The sequence below is a fragment of the Drosophila ficusphila genome, unplaced genomic scaffold (assembly GCF_018152265.1).
Source record: "Drosophila ficusphila isolate 14025-0441.05 unplaced genomic scaffold, ASM1815226v1 contig_607, whole genome shotgun sequence".
Classification (NCBI taxonomy): Eukaryota; Metazoa; Arthropoda; class Insecta; order Diptera; family Drosophilidae; genus Drosophila; species Drosophila ficusphila.
The window spans coordinates 2,152,095-2,178,407 of NW_025064537.1; the positions used below are offsets into that span (position 1 = coordinate 2,152,095).

General features: G+C 42.4%; 1 protein-coding gene across 1 annotated transcript; it reads right to left on the bottom strand.

Moving 5' to 3' along the window:
- Window positions 1–1,621: 1,621 nt before the first annotated feature.
- Window positions 1,622–19,357, bottom strand: LOC108098703 (homeotic protein spalt-major). Its single transcript, XM_017201816.2, is given in 8 exon segments — window positions 1,622–1,870; window positions 1,872–2,075; window positions 2,291–2,488; window positions 2,577–2,809; window positions 2,873–3,122; window positions 5,801–5,961; window positions 7,114–9,832; window positions 18,520–19,357. Coding segments are annotated over 7 exon segments (3,834 nt in total). The 5' UTR covers window positions 9,764–9,832; window positions 18,520–19,357; the 3' UTR covers window positions 1,622–1,732.
- Window positions 19,358–26,313: the final 6,956 nt, after the last annotated feature.

Sequence of the window (26,313 nt, forward strand, 5' to 3'; positions counted from 1 at the left end):
CCAGAACCCCCTCCCTTTTCCCTTTGGATTTTCCATTCGAGACACTTTACGGCCGCATATGAAATATGTGCGCCCATGAAATGAGCTAAATTTCTCGGGAAAAGTGCAACATTGTGGAAAATGGAAATGGAATTGCCAACAGAGCAGCATTCGTGCTGCAATTCCAAAGCAGAGGGATGAAATGTTTGGAGGTGTTTATGTGCGAGTTCATGGCCGGAATTCTAAGGCAGCTTCGAATGGAGACTAAGAAAAATTCCCTTTCGGAAAACTTAAATAAGGAGGTGAGTCTCAGCATAGCAGAGCATCAAATTAATTTATTACCCTCAGTTATTAATATAAATGAGTCGTTTTCAAATTCAAATAAATTATTATAAGCTGGTATTTCCTGTTTTTAAGGTAAACAAATTATAAATCACGAAAGCTTTCAATTTTGTTTTCCTATATGTGCTTAAAATGTAAGCAAAGTATTCAAATTTTCTTGTTACACTTTGTGGTTTTTTAAACATTAGAAATTCCCAAGTAAATATAATGTTTTTCAAGATTTGTATTCAGAATGCGCAACAATGTCTCTCTGCGGAAGGTATTTTGTGACAGTTCATCATTAATCTTTTTAGCATTTGAATCAATCTGCACCTGGCGCTCCCCCCTCAGTCGCGATTATTACATGGGGAATTTATTTCTCACCCGGTGCCCCACATGGCCGAGTGCATTGGGTCGAGTGCATTTTTTTGGCAGACAAAGCCTGTCATATTTGGCGAGCGTTTATAATTTGCGGCGACATCAAGTTGTTGCGCTCTAGAAATTATTATTTGTTGCATTGTCGTCGCGGGAAGAGGCGCTGCCAAAATGACAAGGGAATAATTAAAAGTTTTGCGAGGCACTGAGACAGTGAGACACTTCGACCAAAATTTGTCTGGGCAAATGAATCAAAAAGGAAAACATCTGTTGGGAGTGGCAATGGGGATGGGAATGGGGATCAAGATGAGAATGGTTATGGGGATGGGAAATGTATCATATAGAGGCATCTTTTGCTTAAGGGAATGGCATAATAAATGGGCTGCGCGTGGCATGTGGCACGATCGAGGGAGGCGCACTTACCGAATCTGCCAATTTGCATGAATTTATTGAATCCATCGAAACTGCGATCCCCGATTCCGAAAAGGAATTCTGCCCACTTCCCGGAAGAGAAACGTCACAAGTTTTACTTTGCAATTTCGCACGCCGGCTTTATTTTTGATCATTTTCGTCGCGGTTTTCTCTCGGGTTTTCGATTTCAATTTTTTATATGCAACTACCACAGTTTACATTACGTGTATTTATCGGTATATGTGTGTTTAAGTATATCTAGGTATAGCCATAAAATTAGTTAAGTTCTGACCTCGCAGCCCGCCCGATCCGGTTGAAGATATACCATACACGGGTGTGTATATAGTATGTAGCTCCAGCCAAGTCCGCTCCTCGATCCGCTATTTTTACAACTTACCGGCTAAACTTAATGCATTTAAATGCCTTGAAGATCGCTATCAATTAACCGTACTATATATATGTATAGACACAAAGGATATATTCGTATATGTGTGTGTTTTTTGGGGGTGGTGTTCTTTTTTTTTGAGTTTGTGTCGGTGCCAGTTGAAGCTTAGCGTAGGGTAGTGCTCAAGATATGTACTCCACAAAAACCATGTGTGTTCCAAGACTAAGATCTCATCAGTTCCTCCTCTTTCGTTCTCCCTGGTTACTTCTCCCCGTCCCTGGACTCCGACTCCTCGTGGTCCCCTCCCGCAGCCTCCGCCTCTGCCTCCTGGTGATCCTCCAGTGCCTCGTTTTGATTGCTCTCCACCTTGATGCGACTCAGCGGGTGCCAGATGCTCCCCCGATCCCTCCTCCTCCCGCAGCGAAGGACTCTGCGCCGGCTCCGGCGTGGGCGACTTGCTGCTGCTCCGCCGCTCCATTCCGTAGGGGTGCTGGGCCAGGAAGCCGGGGAATCCCAGCAGTCCCGGCGGATAGGGGTACTTCCCGCCGTTGGCGAACGGTGGCGGGGGGATGTTGGGAAAGGCGCCGGGACTCAGTTCACCGGGCTGGAAAATGGAGAGGAAAATAACAGTCCCCATTTAAAAAGATTACCGATTAGAGTTTCCAGTGTAAACCCAAACTAAAAAGTGTCTAAAACAATCAGGATTACTATAAATAATCGTTTGTATAAATGAAAATAGATTTATCTCTTAAATTATAAAAGGCTTTTAAGATGATTTAAATCTAGAAATACCCCAAAAAAAGGCTTTAGTTTACTCACCTTTGGTGGCAATCCATTGAAGAAGGGCGGCAGGTAGGGAAAGAAGAGCTCCGGTCTCCGCTGCATGAACTCCTGCTCGGCACTCGATCCAGGATGACCCTGTCCCGAGTTCGGACCAGGACGCATGGGGAGCTCCAAGGACATCCGACGACCTCGTCGCGAAGTGGGATTCGTCCACATGTGGGTGCCCATGTGCACCTGAAAATTATAGTAAAAAGGAAACAAATCAAGGGGAACTTAGGTAAGTAAAAAAGCCTACAAGGTTAGTGAGTTTTCCTTAAAGTACCTTTAGATTTCCCTTGGTGGTGAAGGCCTTCTGGCACACGTTGCACTGGAAGGGCTTATCCCCAGTATGGGTTCGCATGTGGATCTGCAGAGCGGAACTGGAACTGAAGTTCCTCCGACAGACGTGGCAGAAGTGCTTGTTGTTCACCGGAGGATCCAAGCTGGAAGTCGGAGGTCCTGCGGACATCAGAGCCTGCTGGAAGTCGAGGGGACTGGCAGGAAAGCGATGGGCATCTAGGGGAAGGAGATCCCTAAGCTTCAGGAAAGGGATCTTAAGGGATTGTTACTCTAACTTACGAAGCTGCATCTTCATCAGAGATTGCTCTGCATCCCCAGATTCCTGCTGGTAATTCGGGGCAGCTCCACTAGCGGATCCTTCGCCAGCCGATGCCCCCTCCTCCGCCATCAACTGCTCCTGGTCGGGATCCTCTTTGATCGGCGTCGCCGGGGGATTCTCGGGGGCGAAGGGCTGGGCAGATGGCTCCGGCAACTTGTCATTCGAGGAGGAAGGCGGCTTCTTCGCAAACAGATTTGGATTGAGAGTGAGCTGAAATGCGATGAGATGTACAATGCGACATTACAGGGCCATAAAGGGCGAGATTTTCCGCGACGGGCGCTAATTTCTGCGCATTTTCAGTTAAATGTGCCGTTAATCCCGCCGCAGCACCAGACTCGCGCCTCTTAATAATCTTTTTTTCGAGCGGAGAGAGAGCCAAAAGCAGCCAAAAGCATAATTTACAATTTTTCTATGCCATCGCGTGTAATAATGCCAACTAATTATCTCGGCCAGACGATGCCGCCGCGTCTCATATTTTTATGGCAAAACAATTGTTCGCAGAAGGGGGGAAAAGGCCAAAAAGGGGGACCTAAGCAGAAAAGTACATACTCGTAGTGCTCGGTGTCCCCGGCAGACGCGACGAACAAAAGATTAAATAATTTTGCATAAAGCGTAGCATAATTTATTTGCATTGAATGCATCGCACACGCCGTCACCGATCCGGCACAGGCTCCTCTATATCTCTCCCGATCCCCGAGTTCCCCTAAACCTCATCTCCCCGAGAAGTTCCCCCAGAGCTTGTCCCCCAATCCAGAAGGAAAATAAATACCAGACGGAGTCGTAAATTTCGCATCATCATAATGCATTCTCGTAATTACTTAAGATTTTGAAATCATTTAGAAATTTCAAGCCCAAAAGATGATGCCGATTCCCGGCCATCGCAATCCCCCATCCCACTAAACGAGTATATCCATATCCCCATCTGAATCCCGATCCGATGTTCGTCTGCTCTAGATCATCAACAATGTGCTAAGAGAGCAAATCGGAACGTGGCAACGGGGGTTTCACGATCTGTCTGTCGCTCCACTGGCGTAGGGGAAAAGGGGGAAGGGGGGTCGCAAAGGGGACCTGCTGATTACCAACTGAAAATGTTATGACACTTACACAGCACTCGCATTTCGACCAAAATTACAATACAAAGGGTAACGAGCGGTTCAATGGGAGTGACGGGATACAAAATGAAGTTTAATGACTATATTCCTTAAAGCTATATTTCTTGTATGTAACAGAGATCCGAAAACATGTATTTATTGTTTTTGATAAATAGCAAAAGAAACCTACAGGTATATTTAAATTAAAGAAAACATGAACGGTTTTACTACACATTACAGAAGAACCATATCGAGATCTCATATTCACGAAATGATTTTATCTATTTTTATTTTGAATTCCATAAAAACGAAATATAAAACTACATTTTAGTGACAGTTTAAAAAAGTGATAGAAAATATTTTAGACCGGCCTGAAAATACACTCTATATATTTACATAATAATTTCGAATTTCCTTACATAAAATGAAAATATTTTTATCAAAAAAAATTATTTATTTATTTACCTAACTATATTTTACCGTGTTTCCCTTAACACCCAATTAAAATCCCGCCCTTCCGAACTCAAATTCCGTCCCTGTGCCGAGACATTCGCTTTCGATTTTGGAAATACTCCAAGAATGTAAGCCATAATGAACGATGTCATTAGTCATAGAGACAATGCCGCACTGCGTGCCCGGCCAGAAATAAATATTAATACTCGCATTTGTACTTAAATTATGGCCGTTCGCAGCAAAACCACTCGCTCGAGAGAAGCGAACGCACTTTAATAAATAATTGGCATTGCTGGGCGATGTAATCCGGGCACTTAAAGCTCTCTCTCCTCCTCCTCCTCCGCTGAGTAGATGAACCTGGGAGTCTGGAAGTCTGGGAGGCTGGGAGTCTGGGCTTCCAGCCCCAACTTGGTCCGCAAAGCGGAACGCCAACAATTAAGGCAAACTATGCAAGTTGGCCACAATTTCTTCATAATAAACCCGAGTGATGACGACGCGAACACGCCGGGCAATTAATAATGTGCTCATAATTTGTATGGTCGCGGCCAAAACGGGCCGAGCTCCAACCATATTTGGCCAAATCGAGGCAACCCCAGGAGCGAGCTGAACCCGCGAACATTTTAATTAATCATGGAAAAGGCAGAGCTGTGGCATCGATTCACCAGATGGCTCCGGTTCTCAAGGCGGGAGTCGAGGTGGGATTAGGACGGCTGGATGCGATGCAAGAACATCCGTATTGGGGCAGGGAATGCTCGTTAGGAATTAACTGCGGATGTGATTAGTGGGTTGCTTCGAAAAGGGGAGCCCAATGAGGTAAGTTAGTTACCGTGGGGGAGTTACAGCACTGATATCATAAATGGTTTAATTTGATGAACAATATTTTATCAAACCTTTACCATATTCTTGATTATAACTAAAGGCTTGATATTGGTTAGTGTGTCTCATAAAAGTCGTCATTTTGTGGAGTGCAGCAAACATAGCAACCATAACAATTTGAAAGATAACCTTTTTATTTTAAATCAAACTCGCGATGAATTGACTTATTGTTTTTTCGAGATAAATGTACTTCTTTAATTTCTTTGTTTTGTATTTTTAAAATTTTTGCTTATTATAAAAAAAATATATATGTTATTTGTTATTTTAACGATATATTTAAACGTATTATCTGTATATATTTAAACACGTAAAATGTTTTAATATTACAGTTTTCAAATCAATCCTCTTTCTATTTTTACCCCAAAGGCCAAAAAACTTTTAAAGAAAAATATCACTTGTATATGCTCGTACCAGAAAACCCATAACTTTAAGACTATTCATTAAATATATATTGAGTGATGCACTTACCTTTGCACCGTACGGTGATCCCGCGTCACTGCTGTGGGGGCGGTGGGCGTGGCCCGTCGCCGGTTCTTTGGCATGTTCGCTCTGCAGATGGCTCTCCAAGGCGGCCAGGCTGGGCAGCATCTTGAAGCAGAAATTGCACACATTGGGGGGCGGGTGCAGACCTGCAGGAGGAGGAGGTTGAAGGGGCAGACAAAGAGTTACTCACGAGGTCAGTGGCAAACACATAATTCCCGCCACGTGCTGCCAAATGTTGTCGCTCGCTGTAGCCGCGATCGCGGATATAATAAATATCCATCCGCGAAAGAGGTTGTGACATAATGAGGCGACAGATCGCTGCTCGATCATTCGTTTGTGCCGCGAATCGGCGGGAATGCGCCGATGTTTATAAATAAATTGCGGAATTTGGCATAGGCATATCAGGCATGGATGCGATGGAGCTGGGCGGACGGGACGCTCCTCGCGGAGCCTTTGTCTCGCTCCAATTGAGTTATGTCGCGCCCAGATCGCAGATTTATCGCACTTCCATTGCGAGCTGCCTGGCAAACGCCGACAGGGTCAAAGGTGGCAGACAAAGAGGCTTTGTCATCTCGATTTACCAAGAGGCGGACAACGGGAGGAGGAAAGTTAATGTCAAGATGTACGCAGATCTGCTGGTCTATTTATACATCTTTGGTCTTGAACAAGAGTGAACTATATAGAACTTTAGAACTGATTGAATGAAATGCCCAAGAAAGAGTTCCTCTTTTAATTGGCGAAGTAAACACAGGAATGAGTTATCGAGTTCTTTTTTAGGGAAAGCTAATGAGAAATCGAAAATTACTTTGGAATTTATTGTACGTTATAGATTATTCAAAAACGTTTCAAAAATAATAAAACATATTGGTTTCCACTTTTTTAACTGATAGAAAATAAAATCTCGCCATGTAACTCTATTAAGATATGTGTTTAAAGCCGACTCAATTCCTCAAATTATTAATAAGATGCGAAAGATCTAAAACAGATTTAAACTGAATAAATCCCTCTCAAGTATATATACCTGGCTAAGTTTAAACTCTTGCAACTCAATGCAGGAACTTTGATAATTCATTCAACAAATACATTAAACAGACTCCACTTTAAAATCAGAGAAAACAATTTTCAATCTGAGTGTAAAAGTTGACATAGTCAATTGGACTCTTTCGGACAACCAAAAATAAAGTCTTAATATTAAACTTTGAACTTTCTGAACACTCTCAAAATGAGATCATTGTATTTTTTAATTCTAATCCAAAATAAACTATAAATAAATAGATATCAAGAATATGCAGACTCACCCATGAATCCGAGAGGACCGAAGGGCAGCAGGGGGAATTTGGCGTGGGCGTGGCCGAGGGCGTGCATCTCCTCGCGGGCGGCGGCCATGAGGAGGAGATTGGGGGGCATGGGCATCCCGAGCATGGGGAGACCTCCGCTTCCGGAACCCCCTCCTCCAGAACTCCCGTTGGGCAGACCGCTGGCGAAGATTCGACCGGAGGCTGAAGAAGGCGAGGAGAGATCCATGGCGGGGATTTCCCCACTCTCGCTGCGTCCTCCGCCCAAATCGGGATTGGAGTGGGATCTCTCTTCAGAGGGATCGTTGGGCATCCTCCTTTCCCTATCCCGATCCCTTACTCCCTCTCTATCCCTTTCCCTTTCCAGCGGATGAGGAGTAGCTGTGGCTGCACTCGAGTTGTCCCTGGAATCGTCTGTGCTGTCCATGGTCATGAACTCGTCGAAATCCCCGCCCTGCGAGGACTCCGACCTCTGACCCGAGTGATCCGAGATGGTGGTGGAGAAGTCCAGGGTGTCCGACGTTCCCAGCGACTTGTTCGAGTTCTGGTCCTCGATTCCCAGCCGCTCTGCCTCTCCGGGATTGGCAGAGGAGCCAGCCTGACCACCACTGCCATCGTCCATGGTGTGGATGCGGATGTGCTGCTGCAGGATGATGCCGTTGGAGAACTTCTGGTGGCACACGGGGCACTTGAACTGGCTCCGCATCGGCGGCTTGATCTTGTGGATGCTCATGTGGGCCTTGAGGTTCCCCTTCGTGGCGAAGGCCCTTCCGCAGATCTTGCAGCGGAAGGGACGCTCCCCGGTGTGCGTCCTTATGTGCATCTGCAGGGAACTCCGGCAGGACATGACCTTCTGGCAGAAGATGCACTGGTTGGGATCCGTGAGCTTGTTCTCGATGTTGTCCACCAGCTGCTGCAGCTTCGAGGTCTCCGACGTCTTGTCGATCTCGATGAGGTCCTCCCAGGACTTGTCGATGATGCGCTCCATCTGAGCGAGGGAGTACTCCGCTGGCTGGGCTTCCCTGCTCGCAGAGGAGCGTCTCACCAGCTTAGCTATGTGCAGGTGCTCGGCGAGATCTCGCTCTCGTTCCCTTTCCTCTTGCGGAGGACTCCCTGTGTTGCTCGTCTGTCGCTTGCGAACGGAACCATTGCGACGCGACGGGGTCGCCACTGGTTTGGTGACCTCCTTCTCGGGCTTTGGCTCCGGTGGCACAACTTCTGGCTTCGGCTCTTTGGGGGTCTTGACCCTCTCCACGGGTGAATGGGACTTCTCCTTTTCCCTAGGCATTGGTTTGCTCAGATCTTCAGCCTGCTGAGTGGGAACCTCCAGTCGGACTTCCTCCTGCTCCTCCACTGGCTGGTGAGCCTGCTCCTGAGCTCCAGGCGCCACTGGAGGAGCGAAGGGAAGGCGAGGGGGATACAGGTCAGCCTGCCCCTGCCCCGAATGCCCCACGTTGGGCGCCACTCCTGGTGGCAGCAGCATGGGCGGGAAGATCTGCGTGTGCCGCTGGTAGTGGACCTTCAGGTTGCCCTTCGTGGTGAACTTGCTGCCGCAGACGTTGCACACGAAGGGTCGCTCGCCGGTGTGCGATCTTAAATGGATCTGCAGGGCGGAGTAGCTGCCGAAGATCTTGCCGCAGTACTTGCAGCGGTGCTTGAAGATCTCGCCGCGACTCTGGGCCTCCTTGGAGGCGTACTCGGAGTACTCCTCCTGCATCTGGGCGGCGTGCAGGCTCTGGGAGGCGGAGTCCAGCACCTCCTCCGTCCGCCGCTGCAGCATCTCCAAGCAATTGGGCTCGTTGGGCGCCGGCGGCGGATCGTGGTTGGTGATGATGCTGGAGGCCAAGCTCGAGCTGATGTCGCACATCATGGGTTGGTAGTCGGTCTTCTGCTCCTCTGCGTTCCTCTTGTCAGTCTTTGAACTCTCCTCCCGCTCCTTCTCCTCCCTCTCCCGCTCCCTCTCCTCCTCCTCATTCTCCTCCATCTCCTCCTGCTTTAATCCATTGCTTGGTGGCTTCTTGGACTCCCGCTCCTTCTCCTTCTCCTGTTCCTGCTCCTCCTCCTGATCCTGCTCCTGATCCTCTTCTTCATCACTCGGAAGCTGGCGACCCAAGGCCACTGCCTCCGCCCTTTTCAATTGACTCTGCAGGTGCTGGATGAGCTGCAGCTGCATCAGGTGCTGCCGCTGCACGTTGAAGATGGTGGACTGCACCATGGCCAAATCAGCGGACTGGTGGCCACCCGCCATCGCCGAGGCGGCGAACTGGGCCACCGCCACTTTGGTATGCTGCAATGCCTCCAGCGAGACGTGACCACTTCCGGGAAGGGAGCCCCGACCGCTGGAGGGGATCAGCGAGAGATCCAGCGCCTCGTTGCTGTTCTCCAGATCCCGGTCCTGATCCTCGGCCAACTCCCTTTCCGCATCCTCGGACTCCGGAACCGCCTGCGTCTCCATTTGCGGCTCGGTGCCATTGTTGTTGCTATCCGCATCCAGCTCCTTGGCCAGCAGGGCGTCCCTATCCCTGTCCCTGTCCCGCTCCCTATCCCTGTCCCTGTCCCTCTCCCGATCGCGATCCCTGTCCCGCTCCCCGCTGCCGCTCCTCGTACCGCCAGTGCCACGGTAATTGATGCGGTTGCGAAATATTGAACACATTATCCTCTCGATCGGAAGCGCTCACCTCCTGATCCCAATTGCCGCTGAGGTCTGATCATGGACCGCTCCCTGGCGAAGAAGAAAGGGGAGAAGATGGGGAAAGTCTTAGATACGCATTTCCCATTTTCCCAGTTACACTGGACAACAAAAGAATATCTTTGGAAATTGCTAGAATAAATGCGAACAAAAAAAATTGTTATCTAGGTGGTTCTGTATATATAAATGCATTTATGTTATTTAATTAAGTGCTTAGACGTATTTATAAAATAATTATGAACTTATAAATTATATACATTCTAAAGTAAGTAAGTTATATCCCAACTATAGGATCGAAGTCCAGTTGCGCAGTGTGATTTAGCAAGACATATGGCCGCATCGTCACGTAAGGCTAGCCCGGTCAGACTTTATGATAAATTTTTGAATATATGAATAGCGGCGTGTCGCAATCTTAGACGTTGAATAAATGAACAGGGCGCATATGGTTAGTCGCGTATAACTTAATAGCTGGCTGCGATCTGCGATCTGGAATCGCCGGCTGGAGCGAGAATTCGGATATTACGGAGTTGCCGTGGACTCCTGACCGGGTTGGAGGAACCCAAAAGAGTTTTGCATCAGCGATTCGCGTAAGAGTGGGTAATTTATTGATTTATTACACGGAATCACTCAGCATAACTTTCAGCCTACCCAGATGATTGAGTTTGCGCCACGAATCTGCGAGTTATTCCACCTAATTTACCTGACGCCGGCAGATATCGGCTATCGAGATATAAACTCTCTAAAAATAATCTGTTCAATGTCGACATAGAGCGGCTATTGTTACATCAGGTCCAAGCTACAAAAAACCAGCGAACCAAACAGTGCACAAGTCAAGAACTTAATTAATTATTATAACTTCATTCTTAGTTAATTGACTACGTAAGATTAAAGTGATGTTTGTTTTTTTACATTTTACAACACAAATTCTCAACATAAATACGCAGGTAATCAGGAAGAGATTTTTTTTAATTTTTAATTTTTTTCTGTTTTAAAAAAATTAAATTAACAGCGATTTTTTAGCTAAAATCGCACTTTTCACTTTCAAGTGCTCCCAAAAATATACAAAAAATAAATTTGAAAAAAACTCTTCCTGATTACCTCGGGAAATTCATTATCTTTACAGCGCATATCACGTTTTTTTTTAAAGATGATCCGTTAACGCCCTATAATGTTCACCGCAAAACAACTTTTTCTTTGGGCGCTTCGGAAGATTAACCGCCATAGGCTTATTTCTAAATATTTTTTAATAATTTGTTTTCTAATACTCTTCAAAAGTTGAACAATTAAATGTAATTAAGCTCAAAAAAAAATAAACTTACTCATTTCGCCGCAAAAAAAATCAAACATGGCCCTTTTTTTGGCCTTTAAAACCTGGTATTGGTATTCACAAAAACATCAATCTTAATTTTAAATCTTAAAAAAAAAGTGTGTCAAAAAATAAAAATCAAAAACATTTAATTTAACTTTATTATTTTTTAATTGTTTTCACTTTTTTTGATACAGGTTATCCGAACTAAATTTTGTATTTTGGGAGAAATAATTTATCTGTGTAAACATAAAAAAAACATTCGTTTATGATTTTTTGAAGAAGATTAAGCTCTCTAAAAAAAATACGACTCTGTAATCTAATGAGCAGAAAAGTTATTTATAGTGATTATAAACATATAGAATTGTACGTTATGATGTGAAGCATGTTGAACGACACTCTGGAGTACATCCATCACTTCAAATATTTCCCCATTGCTAGTTCAACGATTCGTTCTTGTACAGAACTCGAAAGGAATTCACCGAGCAGATCTCCGGATGAAACAGGGAAAGTCCAGAGCCAGTCGGGTATTGGATCGAGTTCTGGAACAGAATCTTCGTCCTGCGAGGAAGACTACGAAGCGGATTCCAATGTACCACCAGCTATTCACGATTTTCTGTATGGTCCGCATGGCGGACGAACTTGACTACGAATTTGGAAAACAATTCAACCGGACATGAGATGGTGTATGAATGGCCAACTTGGGGGGAACACCACCTCGGTTGCCCAATCCCAACTAAAGTGTTCGATGTACGCGCCGCATAAATTTCGTGGCAAATCGATTTCAACATAATTCCACACCGTTTCTGAGTTACACTTTCAACAGGGCCACAAATCGTCGATTTCCCCCGAACCCGAGTCCGATTCCGAATGCGAGTGCCCCAAGTCCTCCCGAAAATAAGGCTTGCACGGGTATCCCATCCGCATTACGGCCGATTGCTTTATGATTATTTCCCGGCAATTAAGGCAATTTATTGGCCAAGGTAAACACTCGCCAGATACAGATACAAATACAGATACAGATACAGATACAATAGTATAGGGATACGAGTACGAATACGAATATCGATTCGACGCACTCGAAATCATCGGGGCACACACATCGCATCGACTCCACTATTTCTATCAATGCCGATGGGCTCATCGGAAATCAATTTGTTTAATGCATGGGAGTTGGCCAGGGAGCCAAAGTCTCGGCCTTTCTCAGGCGAAAGTGTTAACCGAAACTAAAGTGAGCCGGGCCACAACTTATTCCACTTGAGCTGATTTCTTGAGCGATTTACGTACAGCCAAAAACATAAAACTTCCGCAATTGCCGAGGCAACCTTTTCTCGAGGAGCTCTAACAAGAAGTTCCAAGAAGCAGTCTGCGGTGGGATTCCATCAAAAAGTTTCAAGCTGCCATTTCCTTTGTCACTCCACTCCACTCCGCGGAAAAGCCCTGGAAAAAGCGGGAATAGGCGAGTTTCCTGTCGGCAGGTGGTCCACATTCCTCCAAAAGGAACTCTAAATCTAAATCGTTCGGATCTTTCGAGTGAGTTTTGGATCAACACGGCGTCAATCATTCGGCCAAATCGTGAATTATCGCCGAGTATATGTAGTATGCTGCTACATTTCTATCCCCCAGAAAGTATTCGGCGGATATTGATCAAAATTCATTGCAATTCGCCCGATTGATTGATGGCCCTGTTCATATATCCGGGGCCAATTGGCCGCTCTGTTTTGGGAGCCATCGAATGAATGAACCCGGAGCCAACGTAAACAGACACTTTGGAAGTCTGGCGGGCCAAAGGGAAGTGCCAATGCGAGATCTTGATTGAAGTCTGTTGTTTCAACCGTCGATCGAACACGCGCGACTGGCAGTCCGTCGACGGACATCACTTTATTGGCCCCCAAAAATTGTTTCGAGGCAGCTAGCGCCAATTCTGACAGCCTGACGGAAATTACTAAAGATGGGTATAGGAATATTTTTGTAGTACAAATTTAATTAAATAGGATACAAACTTTTTAAATATGTACAATTAAAACAATAATGAGAGATCTGCTTTAATTCGGAAAATTATATATATTTAACAGAGGTCTGGGCTTTACAATTTTTAATTAATGTCGGATATTATAAAAGAAAATGTTGATCCAACTTATAGAAGGAAATTAAATGTTTGATCTTTCAAATGTAATGTAACAAAATTCATTCCGTTCTTTCCGGTTTTGGATTGCATTCTGCTGAGAGAACAATTTCCTATAAACTTAAGTATTCCGTATTTAAAGTGTATTTATTTCAAATATCCGCATTTAAATGCAGCACATTTAGCAAAAATAATTTAACCCTTCAAGTATTTCCCATAGAAGCATGATTCATTTCGGAGGATTGTGTGATAAATGGCCACTCCGTTTCCACCTGACATGTGGAAAGCTTATGGAAAAAACTCCAGCGAGGTGAACCCCACGCTTTTTTCCTCCTACTGAATTGACTTCCCAAAAAAGCCAAAGAAAATATGGGAAATAAAAACGGTTGAAGAAGCGGGAAAAAAGTGGGAAATTGTTTGAGCCAAATTTATGAGCTTCGCTTAAGGAGGCAACTGCGTCTGGTTAGCGCTCCCCCGATGTGTGCGCTATATAGTCGTGTATATATTTATGTAAAACGAACGGGGGAGGGGGGCTTAAAGCCACTCTGGCATTGACCATTTTGCATGAGAGCCCCGGTTCCCAAGCGAAAATATGTTCGAGGCACTCGGGGCAACCAATGACGACAACGAACCCGGAGCTATTCGAAATTCCCCGCTCCGAGTTTCCAGTCGCCAGTTCGCAGTTCCCAGTGTGCAGTTCCCTTACAAAATGTCTGCAAATTTATTAAGCTGAAAAAATTTTATGAGTTGAATTGGTATAATTTTCATATAATTTTTGAGAGAGAAGCGAAATGGAACGCTGCCAGACGACGGCGACGGTCAACCAGTTGAGCCAGCGGGGGGTTAAGCGCCACACACACCTCGTTGGAATGTGTATGTATGTGTGTGAGTGTGTATCTGTGTGGGGGAATTCAAGTGTGTGTGGCAGAAGGGTCTGAAATGAATGAATGGCCTGGGAAGAAGGCAAACTCGAAGGCAATTCCAGATACCCACAATCACACAGACACAACTCACACACACAGATGCAGACACACGATGGCCCACACAGATACTCCACACACAGACAGGGAAGTCCGGTCTGGATGGCTTGTAGATGAATTTGTATTGTTTTGCATTTGCTTTTGGGGCGCTACACTTTTTGCTTCTGCCCCGTTTCTTCTTCTTCTTCTTCTCCGTCCTCCTCTTCTTCTTCTTTGCCATTTCAGTTCGTTTCGTTTTTGTTTGAAGGGAATAATAAAGGGTTGGTGGAGTTGTTAAGCTGCCATTGCAAACAATTAAAATCATAAGAGACGCACATAAATTATTCATGGCTTAATCTAAAGTGGACAATCTATGCAAAGCACCAGGGCACTCACACAACCACACATCTACATACATATGTATGTGTGTATGCATGTCTCGTCGGACACTTGTTTGTCCCCCCCACACTCGGATGGCCATTTTTGATATTTTGCCAATCCTCGCCTCGCTCTCGTTTCGTTTTAATTACTCATAAACGAAGGGAATAATTGCATTCAAGTAGCCACCTTTTGTCTTCGGTTGCTTATTGTTTGTGCTTTGCTTCCATTTTTGGCAATTAGAAGGGACAACGAAGCAGGGAAGATTTCCTCAACAATAATCGGGATCTGTTACGGAATGTGTTAGTAAATGAATGGAATTAGCTGTGGGATAAGTCGAAAATATCGAAGTTACAAGGCTTAAGAGAGTTCTGTTGATCTACATATTTATTTTTTTAAATCTCATTAAACGCTTGATATCACCATTTGCAATCTATCGTGAAAAATTGGCCTAATGCCAATAAAAATGTGTAATAGAAATCCACAACTTATTCAATTTTGTCTGAATCTTGGTACATCAAAAAATATTCAATTCATTTATGGTAACTGATCTTATGTGTATCAATTAGTGCTTGAGAATGTTATTATTTTATTATTGCTTCAAGACAGTAAGAGCTTACAATAAAATCATATTATTTTTTCTAAAGCCAAAAAAAAAAAAACAAAAACAAGAATGAGATTAAATTAAAGACAATTAGCCAATTCAACATTTTTTCGAAAAACATTTTAAAAACCCTATAATAGGCATTTTAATTTGTTGTCAATTTATAAATTTTTTATGATGCAGACTCGTTAACTTTATTATCAATATAAAAGGTCCAATTATTTCTTTAATTAAAATGCTTTTATCGTATTGAATTACAGCACTTATTGAGTCCACACAATTCAAATTTATTTCAGTTATAATTAGTCACTCGTAGATCCGGAATAAAATCAAATTTAGTAAATGGGTTTCGTTATTAATTCAGTCAAGTCTTGCGTTATTCATTTCCGTACCAGCCAATCCCAAATTGGTTTTGATGAATATGAATTAAATTTGGTTTATTACCCTGACAAACCAAAAAAAAAAACGATAAAAAGGCAACTCAAAATCGGGCTGGTTCTAACCGTGTTAGAATGGAATCCAACTAATAAACTTGCGCGGCGGATGAGCAATAAAAATTCAATTTATGCGGTTTATTGGATTAGCGAGCGGAATTAAATTGAAAATTCGCGAGTTCAGAAAAGCATGATATCGTTGCATATTCGAAGACCGCGCTGAAATAGATGGATTGATATATAGACTGACAGATAGATTCGCATTGTGGATGGGTGCTATGTCGGCTTCAATGGCCCACATTACAGAATCACGCTGCGAATAATAAAAACATTTTCGCCAAATATTCGCATTCAAAAGCTACAAAATATGCCGCGAACTGCGGTCGAAAGGAAAGGGGAAGGGGGAAAGGGTGTATCCGATAGATACATTTTTATACAGCCTCTATGGCCGCACATTTCTGTCATAACACAAAATAAATATTTCATCCGTCCTCTGTCTGGTTCAGTATTCCTCGCCGCCGTCGAATTTATTATTAAAATGAAAATAAATTTTATATCAAATATATAAAGCCAAATGGTAGGCGAGAAAAATGAGAGATAGACTGGTTGGCTGGCAGCGCGAAAAGCGCTTCGAATTTTTACAAATGAATTTATTGCCGAGCAAACGAGGAGGGAACACAAAATAGAAGCTCCTCGTCGCTGAAATGAAATCGCGCAACTCATAAATTAATTAAAACAATAAAACAATAATACGAGCGAGGGGTTATGGGGACTTTCTTCAGGCAACGACTATATGTCTCTATATATTTCTGTATCTATTTGCAGCGAAGTGCATGAATGTGAATTATTTATGCCGGGCATGCGTTGCATCAATTGCGACATGATTGAACTGTTCTTCGGTGTTTTCCCCCTTGAATCTGCCAGATACTTTGAGTCTGTGACACACTGACTTGACACCTGTCATCTTTTCGTTTAACCCTCGATGGGCAATGTCTCCGAAAGACTTCCCCTCCACTCCGCCCTCCCATTTCGCCTCCAAGTTTTCATGTTAATTTCCATCTCGACATGTTCTTGTTGCTCTTCCATTGGCTTGCGATATTGTTCGACTTCCCATGTTGTTGTCATTGCATAACAAGCACACACACACACACACACATACCCTGTCATATCCTTGGGCACACAGACTCCTCTCCGAAGACCGAACAACGACCTTACGCCCATGTCGGTTTCACCAAAACCCCCTTGACCCCCCCTCACCCCAATTGGATGCCCACCTTTGGGGCACAAAGTAGTTGTATTTATGTTAACTTTGACATAAGCTCAACATGCAACTTTCGGGCTGCTCCGTTGCAGTTGCATGTCCTCGCATAAAGTGTCAAAGTTAAATAATCTAGCCACTTGGAGTCTAGAGGGGGAGGGGGGCAAGAGGACATGGGTGCAGTACGCAAAAGTAGCCCCGAGCTCAATTTCGATCTTGTGCAGTTTGTATTCCCCAATTTGTAGGTTACTCAGATGCCAGAGTGTTTGTAAACACATATGTGCACCAGGGCCAACGCAATTGTGTGCGTCATGAGGAGTCAACACACATCAGATGATAAATATAACATATAATATAATGCATTTATTTACTACTTTAAACCGAAAGGTTTTTATTGAAACTGTGTGACGCCAAATATGGCACCCAGATAATCAATAAAAGGATGGGAGGAGAACCGTGAATAAAAACCTATTTGGAGAACAACAAAATATTGGATAAGTAAGTATTTATTTCCCCTTTAATAAAAATGCCATACGTAAACGATTAATGTATTTAAATTGCATTCAACGAAGGCACATTATATAACTTGGGTGTTCCATTAAAATTAGCACACTACTGAAATCAAAGTGCATTTAAACCTATAGCTAAGTCGTGATTTATACAAGCAAAAATCGAGTTAAGTACACCAACAAGATGTAGAGGGTGAAAAGGGTTTTTTTGGGATAGAAAAATTCCCATTTTACATTATGTTTTCCCTCACAAACACAATGCACATCTTTCAAATTAAAGTTTCCTTACACTCCGCTAAACATTAAAACACTAAAGGGAGTGAAGAACCAAGTCAGATTACTATATATCCTAAAGGGGTTGAAACCTGTCACAGTTCTTATATAAAATCACCAGAATAATTCAAGAGTTAATGCCCACTATTTTCCTTGCACTTTATTACTCAAAATACCCTTTCGAAACACTATATAATTTATTTAATGGTTTTTTCGGTGACAATCGTAAGATTCTAGTTAAGTGAATTGTATCTTTAATTTAGACAGAATTTCGTGAATTTCTTATTATATTCAAAAATAAAATTGGATCTTTCACTGCACATACATTTCTGTAACATTTTCATGAATGTTCCAATAGATATTGAGCTTATCTTATTTTAAATCAAACTATTTTTTATTCTATTTCCTTTTTTCATTTATTTACGTCGAAATTGTTTAGTAAAAGTATATTTTTCAATGAGCTCAAAGTTTTCTAGTCTTCATAAAGCTGTTGCTGAAACCCTTAATAAACCCATTTCAAGTCACTCAAAAATGGTTTTGTAAATGTTGTACAGTTTTAAATACACCTTTGAGCATTGAATTTCTTATTTCTTCTTTAAATATATTTCCGATACAACACTAACCAACTTCCGTATAAATCTATCTGTTTTAGGAACATTGCAAATTTGAAATTATGATATTTTAGGATGTATATTGTGTACTTATGTTAATGAATACTAATTACCTTTGGGACGGATCTTCAATTCTTAAAATTAAAGACCTGAATTATATTCCTCAAAAAAAAAAATTAAAATTAAATTTTAACTTTAACTTTAACAACTTTAAAAAGACAACAAGGAATTTCTTATTATTATAACAAATGTTTAAAACTCACGTGATTTTGGCGCCGTGCTCCTTTTCCTTCCGTTAGTTTTTACTATCCTTTGTTCACCATCTTTTTGGGGTTAAGTATCTCACGGATGCCGTCGGCAAAGCAGAGCGTTGGTTTTCGCACAGGATTCAGTTGGGTCCAAAATCGAGTTTATTGCACATAACGCCCCCTCTCGCCATTCCCCTCCCGCTTTCACCCTCTCTTTCCGTTCCTTCAACGTTTGGATTTGTTTTTGGGTTTTTTGTTTGCTGGCGAGTTACTTTTTACTTTTGCGGCTCGAGATGTAGATTTTATGATTAATTAAACACGCGCGACCGCTCAGCCCACACGCACTCACACTCACTCACATTCGCATGCCCCCGCCCCCCGCACGCACACCACTGCGTGTCCGTGTGCGCATACACACGGATATGTACTTGTATATATGTAGATGCGTAGGCAGCGGAGGCGGCGGTAATAAAAACGCACTGCGGTACCGTTAAACTTTAGGAAGTGCCAATCTTCTTGGCCTCTGAGTTGTGAGTTCTGAGCCCCAAGTTCTGGGTTCTGGGCTCTGGGCTCTGGGTTTTCTGGGAAAGGCGCTCTCGACTGGCAGGCTGCTTTTTGGCTCGCCGACTGAAACTATGGCCAAGAATCGAAATCGGAATCGGGAATCGGAATCTCGGGCTGCAAAACGAGTCCGAGAATCTCGAAAACCGAGTGCGAGTGCGAGTAACGAAGCGAGTGGCGTTAGCGTTGGCGCAACGTCGGAATGTCCTTTTTGGCGACTGCGAGTGCGGGTGGCGCCCCCGCGCGGCCGGAGAGAGCGAATGGCGGCGACTGAGGCAGCGACGTCCTGCGAGCCGGAGCGTCGAGTTCGTTTTATGGAAAAAAAAACAGGAGTCGCCCAACGTGGCCGCCAAAATTCGCAGCAGCGAAAGCTTCTCTGCCGCTCTCTCGCTCTCTCACCGCCGCTCACTCTCCACCGCTGTTAACGGCTAACAGCTGGGGAAGTGGCGTATAAGACTGCAGTTCGAATGTTAGGCCACCGTTAACTGCCGCTGTTAAGGCGCAGACCCCATATAGCCGTGCTCCTCTAACCTCTCGCTCTCCCGCGCGAGAGAGACAATCCAGAGCGAACAAAAAAACGAAATATAAAGTAATCCCAACGAAACGTCTTCGTTTTTTATGAACGTGCGCAGCGGATCGGCAAATAAATAAAAACGCATATATAGCAAATTATGACAACTTTAGGCGGAGCAACGACGACGTCGATGTCGACGCAGGCCCTTATTTTTATTTTTGAGACTCCTCGTTGGCTCGGCATCCCAATCATATTTTTCCTTTATGTGCTCGGCTCCTTGCTGCTCCTTTTATTTATCCATATTTCCGTTGTGTCAGCCGCCGCTGCTGCTGCTTCTTCTCCTTCTTCTTCGACGGCGTCTTGGCCGCCGATTGTCCTTTTTCGCAGCAGGGATTTCGGATTGGCCAGCGATTTGCCGACGGGAATTTCTTTGCAAGCAGATTGCAAGTGTTTGGCAAAGTTGTGGGAATCTTATGATGTATATAATGTATATAATGTTATTTTTACCTATTAAGAATTAAATTAAATTAAATATTTTAAAATCCGTTTGTAACCCCATGTCAGGAATACCATGGCGCTTTTCCCATACTTTTAGAATTTGATTTGAAATGATAATCTTGAAATGATAAAACTGAAATGTCCGAAGCAATTATAAAAACTGATATGTTTTTTTTATATTTAATCTCGTTTTCCAAGCCCCTAAAAAATGTCACTTGGTTCACATGAACTATGCATTTGCTTTTGTTGCACGATTACTGTACATTTCATTCAATTCGATTCGATTCGATTGGATTTGATTTGATTCCAGTTCGGCTCACTTCGATTGAGTGCATCACGTACTGCAGGCGCATACTATATGTATCTAGAAATCTGCATGATATCTACTCGGCAACCCTAAAAATTCCCAATGGAAGGGGTAACAGCTGCCACTTATGATTTACTAAAAACCGTTCAGTGGCAACAAAAATTTCAAAATGGTTGATATAAAAAATGAACTGAAAAATGAAAACGAAATGAAACCGAATGAGATGATCAAACAAAAAACACACGCAATGCAAACAGTGTTGCGTTCACATTTCCCAACCCCCGTGAACATCCCTACTTAAAAATTCAGGTCCTTCCCACCTATACACACGCATATGATGATATCAAATAATAACTAACCCTCTCCCTTGATCCCTCATAATGCCTATAACAAAATACCAGTCTGTACATGGATTTTTTTCAAATCAGAAATAGAATGGAAATAGTAAAAATGTATAAAAGATGGCAGCATCCAGAGACACAAAGTCTGAGAAGTCGCCCCCACGCCAATATCATCTCTCACAAAAGAATACCCCCAGAAAAACGAAACCGATCCCGTAACCCATTTGATCTTCGTTCTGAAGATCTTTTCTTTTTTAATAATCATGGCGGAGTTGCCCTTTCTCTCTCACTTTACCAAATGCATCTGAGGGAGATAGCAAGTGACATTTCTATGCAAATCAATCCGAAAAACTTGTTTTCCTTCCAACATTTTTTGATGACGCCGATTTGTCTCCACAATCATAAAAATCGTTAAAGAAAACAGAAAAGTTCAAGGGAAAAATCGGGGAAAGATATAGAGAGCGAGAGGGAAACAAATCAAAGAGTTTTTCCGACCAAACATATTAAATTTTGGAATAAATTATTACTACACATTTTGAGCAGCAAATGCGACAAATCTTCGCTTGACCCTCACCTCAAGTCCAAAAACTCAAGACTTCGGAGAACATCTTTTATAATTTTCGGATTCCCTCATTTTTTTCCTCCCATTTGTGATAAGAAAACGTGAGAAGGTTAGGAAAGGTTATGGGAGAAGTCGGTGGGATCTGAGAAGTAGGCAGGTTTCGTTTACTTTTAACATAAACATTTCTGTGGGAAGTAATATTTTATTTAGGACAAAAAAATGGATGCGACTTCTTGAATTTAAAAGATTTAATGGTAAAAAATAAATACAAGAAACATAGTCTGAAATTTAAACTAAAACAAAATTCATTATATGTACCTTTATTATATTTTCTTACACATGAATTTCTACTTAATCACATACTTCAACTGATTTTAATGCTTATTTTTTCTCATACAAATCAACATTAACTCAGGTCATAAATACGAGTTGATAGTTAAATATTTTTTGGTCACGTCTAATTGCCTGGCTCATTAGGCACTTAGCCCTAAGTTGAGTTCTAATTCCAAACCTTTTCCATCTCCACAATCAATAAAATGTAAAACGCACGTCGCTCGATTGATCAAGATCGTCGGCTGGGCCTTCAATATATTATATATCACGTGTGGCGGGAAATGAAATAAAATAAATTGAAATTGAAATTAAAGCTGGAAAAGTTCTTTATTTTTATTTTTCTCATTTGCCGTAAAATTAAGTACTTACCAGTACCGAAGGTTCTTTTTGTCTTCGTGTGGGTCGAATGGGTTTTTGATATGTTTCGAGTGATTTATGTTAACGATGACACTTTTAATGGAATCGATACATGCTCAAGGTTTGGGTTCCCTAAGGGTTTTGTTTAATTTTAATTCGGTTTTATTCTGTTAATACTATTATACATCTTGTTATTAGAACTTGTCTTTTTTATGATTTTGAATGTGGTTGCTTAAGGTTTATTTTAAATTTAAATTCTGTTTTGTTTCTACAATTTTTACTTGCAATCATAAAAGTAATTCCATTGTTGTTCTGTCATTTTGTTGTTTTCTTATGTTTTTGTATTATTCTTAATTCAATCTTCAGCTTATAGAAAATACAAAGATGTCCAAGGTTTACTTTAAATTAGAACTTTGTTTTCTGGTCAGTTGTTGGCGTTCACTCCTAACTTATTTTCGTAAGCTCTATTTTTCTTTAAGCTCATAGAAAATATAAAATATTTTTTCTATGTTTATGCTCCTTCTCTCAGTTTTTTTGTTTTTATAGCTTTTCTTATTTTATAGAAAATACATAACCTCTTTCACAGACTTGCAACTCAACTTGCCATTTGAAGAAAATTAAATTCTCCTGAAAACACACAGGGACAAAACCCGAAAACCCGAAAACTGGCAAGGCATTTAAGAGTTGACCTTGTCTCGGGCGGATTGTGGGCGGTGGCGGGTTTTTGGCTCCGGCTCTTTGGGCCATTTACCCGATTGCGTTTAATCGATTTCTTTGTAAACTGGAAACCAATGTCAACAGCCTCGCACAGATAAACTCACACAAATAAACAAATTCCCGGCTGGCGAAAAGGAGCCGACGAATTTGCTTCTTTCGAGCGAGAAAACATTTGCACACTTAAACGAAGCAAAAGAATTCCTTGTGGGGCGGCATAAAATCTATATCGCTGCGAAAACTAAGAAATTGTAGTGCAAAGAGAGCGAGGGAGAGCGAAAAGGACACAGTCCCCGGAAAGGACTTCCTATTCCCCCTCCCCCTTCTCCTTCCACTTCCCCCGAGGCGCCTTTTCGCTTAGGTAAATAGTCAGTTTGCTTGTGCGAGGAGCGCAGCAAAATGTATCTGTTGGATACATATCGACTCGACTCGACTGCCAGTGCTGGCTGTCCTTGCCTGGCGCCCATTTTAAAGTGCCTACATCGATTTTTTTCACCCAACGAAAACTTTGGGCCATAACTCAACTTTTGCGGCTGCCGTTGGCAATTAACACGCCCACTCCGCCGCCCCGCGAACCATCATCATTTCGAATGCTTAATGGCAAATTTATGTGGCGCTGCATTCCCTGCTAATGAAAATGGAATTCATAAAATAAAGCAGCGCCGAGCATTTGGGGCGACACATATGTGTGGCGACTTGGCTCGTGGCAGCCACATGTTCAATCGGAGCAGATCACTAAAGTCCCGCCCAAATGGGGAAATTAACTAAACAGCAGATGTAGAGGAACTTCTTGAATTGCTGGAGGAATTTCCAGCTCACATAAATTACATGATTCATATTTTAAAATCTGTTAAGCAAATATGTTGAGCTGATTAAGAGCTCCGAGGAATTCTACGGCAAGTGGTTGTGGCAACTTCAGGGAATCTAAATAAAAATTTCCTCATTAAGTGATATTATTTATGAAATGATTTATTTATGTAAACGGTTTAATCTTTATTATTTTATAAACAATTTATAAATTTTTTTTTTTAAGTATTGAATAGAATAATTCAAATATAAAATACTTAATTAAATTAAAATGGTTTAGGTAGCTAAAATTAATAACTCTCGCTCGTAATGTTGTTTATAACAATTTATGAAAAGATAAATGATCAATTTAACTATAAAGTCACAATAACAAGTCGTTTCCAGTTCTTATGTTCTTTATATACAAGTAAAACCCATAGAAATGAATGGCTTAGATAATTACAAAATTCTACATCGCTTAGAATCTCAAACTTGACCTAGCCTTCGTATCTTTGACTTAAATTTGCGCCTGCTTTAAGCAAATCACTAACACAAACCTTTCGACTGCGTCCGATGAAAATTTAATGACAATTGTTGCATTTAAATGTTGGCCCATTTAGCCGGGCTCCTTCAGGTCCTCGGAGCCACCCAGACCCTTCGGCCACGCCCCCTGCCCGCATCCCGCCGCCCCCAAAAACCGAGAGTCAAGGCCCCGACAAAATCGATAAGGTCCAAAATAGACATGTCTGTTCTGGCTCTGCTTCTTCTTCGGCTTCGGGTTTTGGGTCCTGGTCCTCTGATGTCGCTTCCTTCTTTTTTGTTGCCATTGCCGGCGACGTCAACAAGATATATTAGCTGGTTTCATTATGAGGGGGATTCCCCGTTCATTTCAGGATGCGTCGAAGAGTGACGAAAGTGGCTGGGCGCCACCCTTTCCCCCTTTCCCCTCCCCTTCCTCTTCCCCATCACCCCTTTTGCAGGGGATGTCCTTGCCCTCGCAACTGCCGATGCCGTTGCTGTTGTGGCGTCGCATTTTGCTCCTGCACTGAAAATATAATTACCAACATCTAAAAAACCATTGCAAGGGAAATGGTTTCGTACCACACAAATATATATTAACTGTCCCAATTTTAGTAAGTTACAAAGAAGGAAGTACTTTATGGAATCTAAGGAAAATTTACATTCTACCATAAATTTACAAATTTCAAAATGTTGTTTTACAATTTTTTATAATCTTAGATGTATCCTATACCTTTATAATTCTTATTTGATTTTTCTTGAAGTATTAATCATATGTAATTTCTAGTTTGTTTTTTTGTAGGGATTTCTTTGTATATAACTGTATATAATGTATATATATAAATACAAAAATATATTGTTCATTTTTTGTTCAGTGCACTTGGCGCTCATCTAGGCTATGTACATGTGTGGGTATGTAAGTGCATCTCTCTCTTTCGCACACTTTGCAGCCATCTCCCTCTGTCTGCGACAATTTCCGCCGGCTTCTAAGCGAGAGTCCTTGCCAATTGCTCTGCCCTCGGTGGCAGCTCCCGCCGAAAAAAACTTTGTCCGTCCACGCCCCCATGTCTGTCCTGCGCCCCCTTTCCTCCCCCCACCACACCCCTTAACCCCTGGCACCCCCTTAACTCTGTCTGTGTCTGGCTTTTTTGTCGCCGTCGTCTCGCAGTTTCACTTTTTGTCAGCTGCTATTTCCCCAACGCCCGTTCAAATTTCCATTGCGTATGGGTGTTAAGGTCTTATATAGTAACGTATATATCTGGGTACATGTGCACACCCGACTATATACACACGCTTGGGAGCGAAAGAGACGGGCGACAACTGAAACCGAGAGCTGCAAATTGAAAAAAACCCACCAAAAAAAAAGAGGAAAACTGCGGGCATTTTTATGTTAATCAGGTCAATGGCACGTTGGAGCTCCCCCATACCCCTCCCCCTCCCATTTCCCCCTGAAAAAGCAAAAATTGGGCCACTAGTAGCGTCCTCTATTCCGAAAAAAACAACAGCAACAAAAAGCTTTATTTTTGGCTGCGATGTCAAACAAGTTCTCTAACAAATTGTTTAGCTTTTTGTTCACCATTTGTTGCTCCTCCATGAAGTAGTTTTTTTTTTAACTGTGACAAATTTCCAAAACAAAACAAAAAAGAGTTGTGTAAATCAAGGGGATTGAGAATTGAGGGGTGAATGGGTTAAGTTCGAAATGTAGGAGAGTGTGTAACGTATTCCTATATAAAACCGATCTCGACATTTTGTTGTCCTCTCGAGCGAACTATTTGTTTAGGCAGGATGAACAAATAAAAACACACAGATACATAGAACTTCCCTGGTTCCATTGTCCTCGGTGATCCTGTTATGATTTCATTTCATATCCTGTCGGCAGGAACTTCCCTTTTTGTCGATTCCGCCTTTCATCCGATGCTGTGACAATTTCGAAATGAATTCCACGCCGTAAGTTGGTTTTTCATTACGGATTATAAGAAGATTATGAATGTTTCTGCAGAAGAAATAATTCCCGCCGTAATTCTCTGTCACGTGAAGAGGGAACTATTGTGAATGTTGAGTAACATATATACTCGGATTTAGGGGTCTACTCTGATTTAACGATAGCAAAATACTATAAGTTTATATCAATACTTAGAACAACATATGTTAATAGATCTAATAATTTCAATTGCCTCTCAAAGAATTTTTACAAGAAAAGCTCTAACGACTTTTAACATTTTCCAACTACATTTAACAATTTTTGGCTTTCAAATCAAGATCCGCTGGCACTTACTTTTACTACCCATTTATGCATGGGGATAACCATGATTTAATT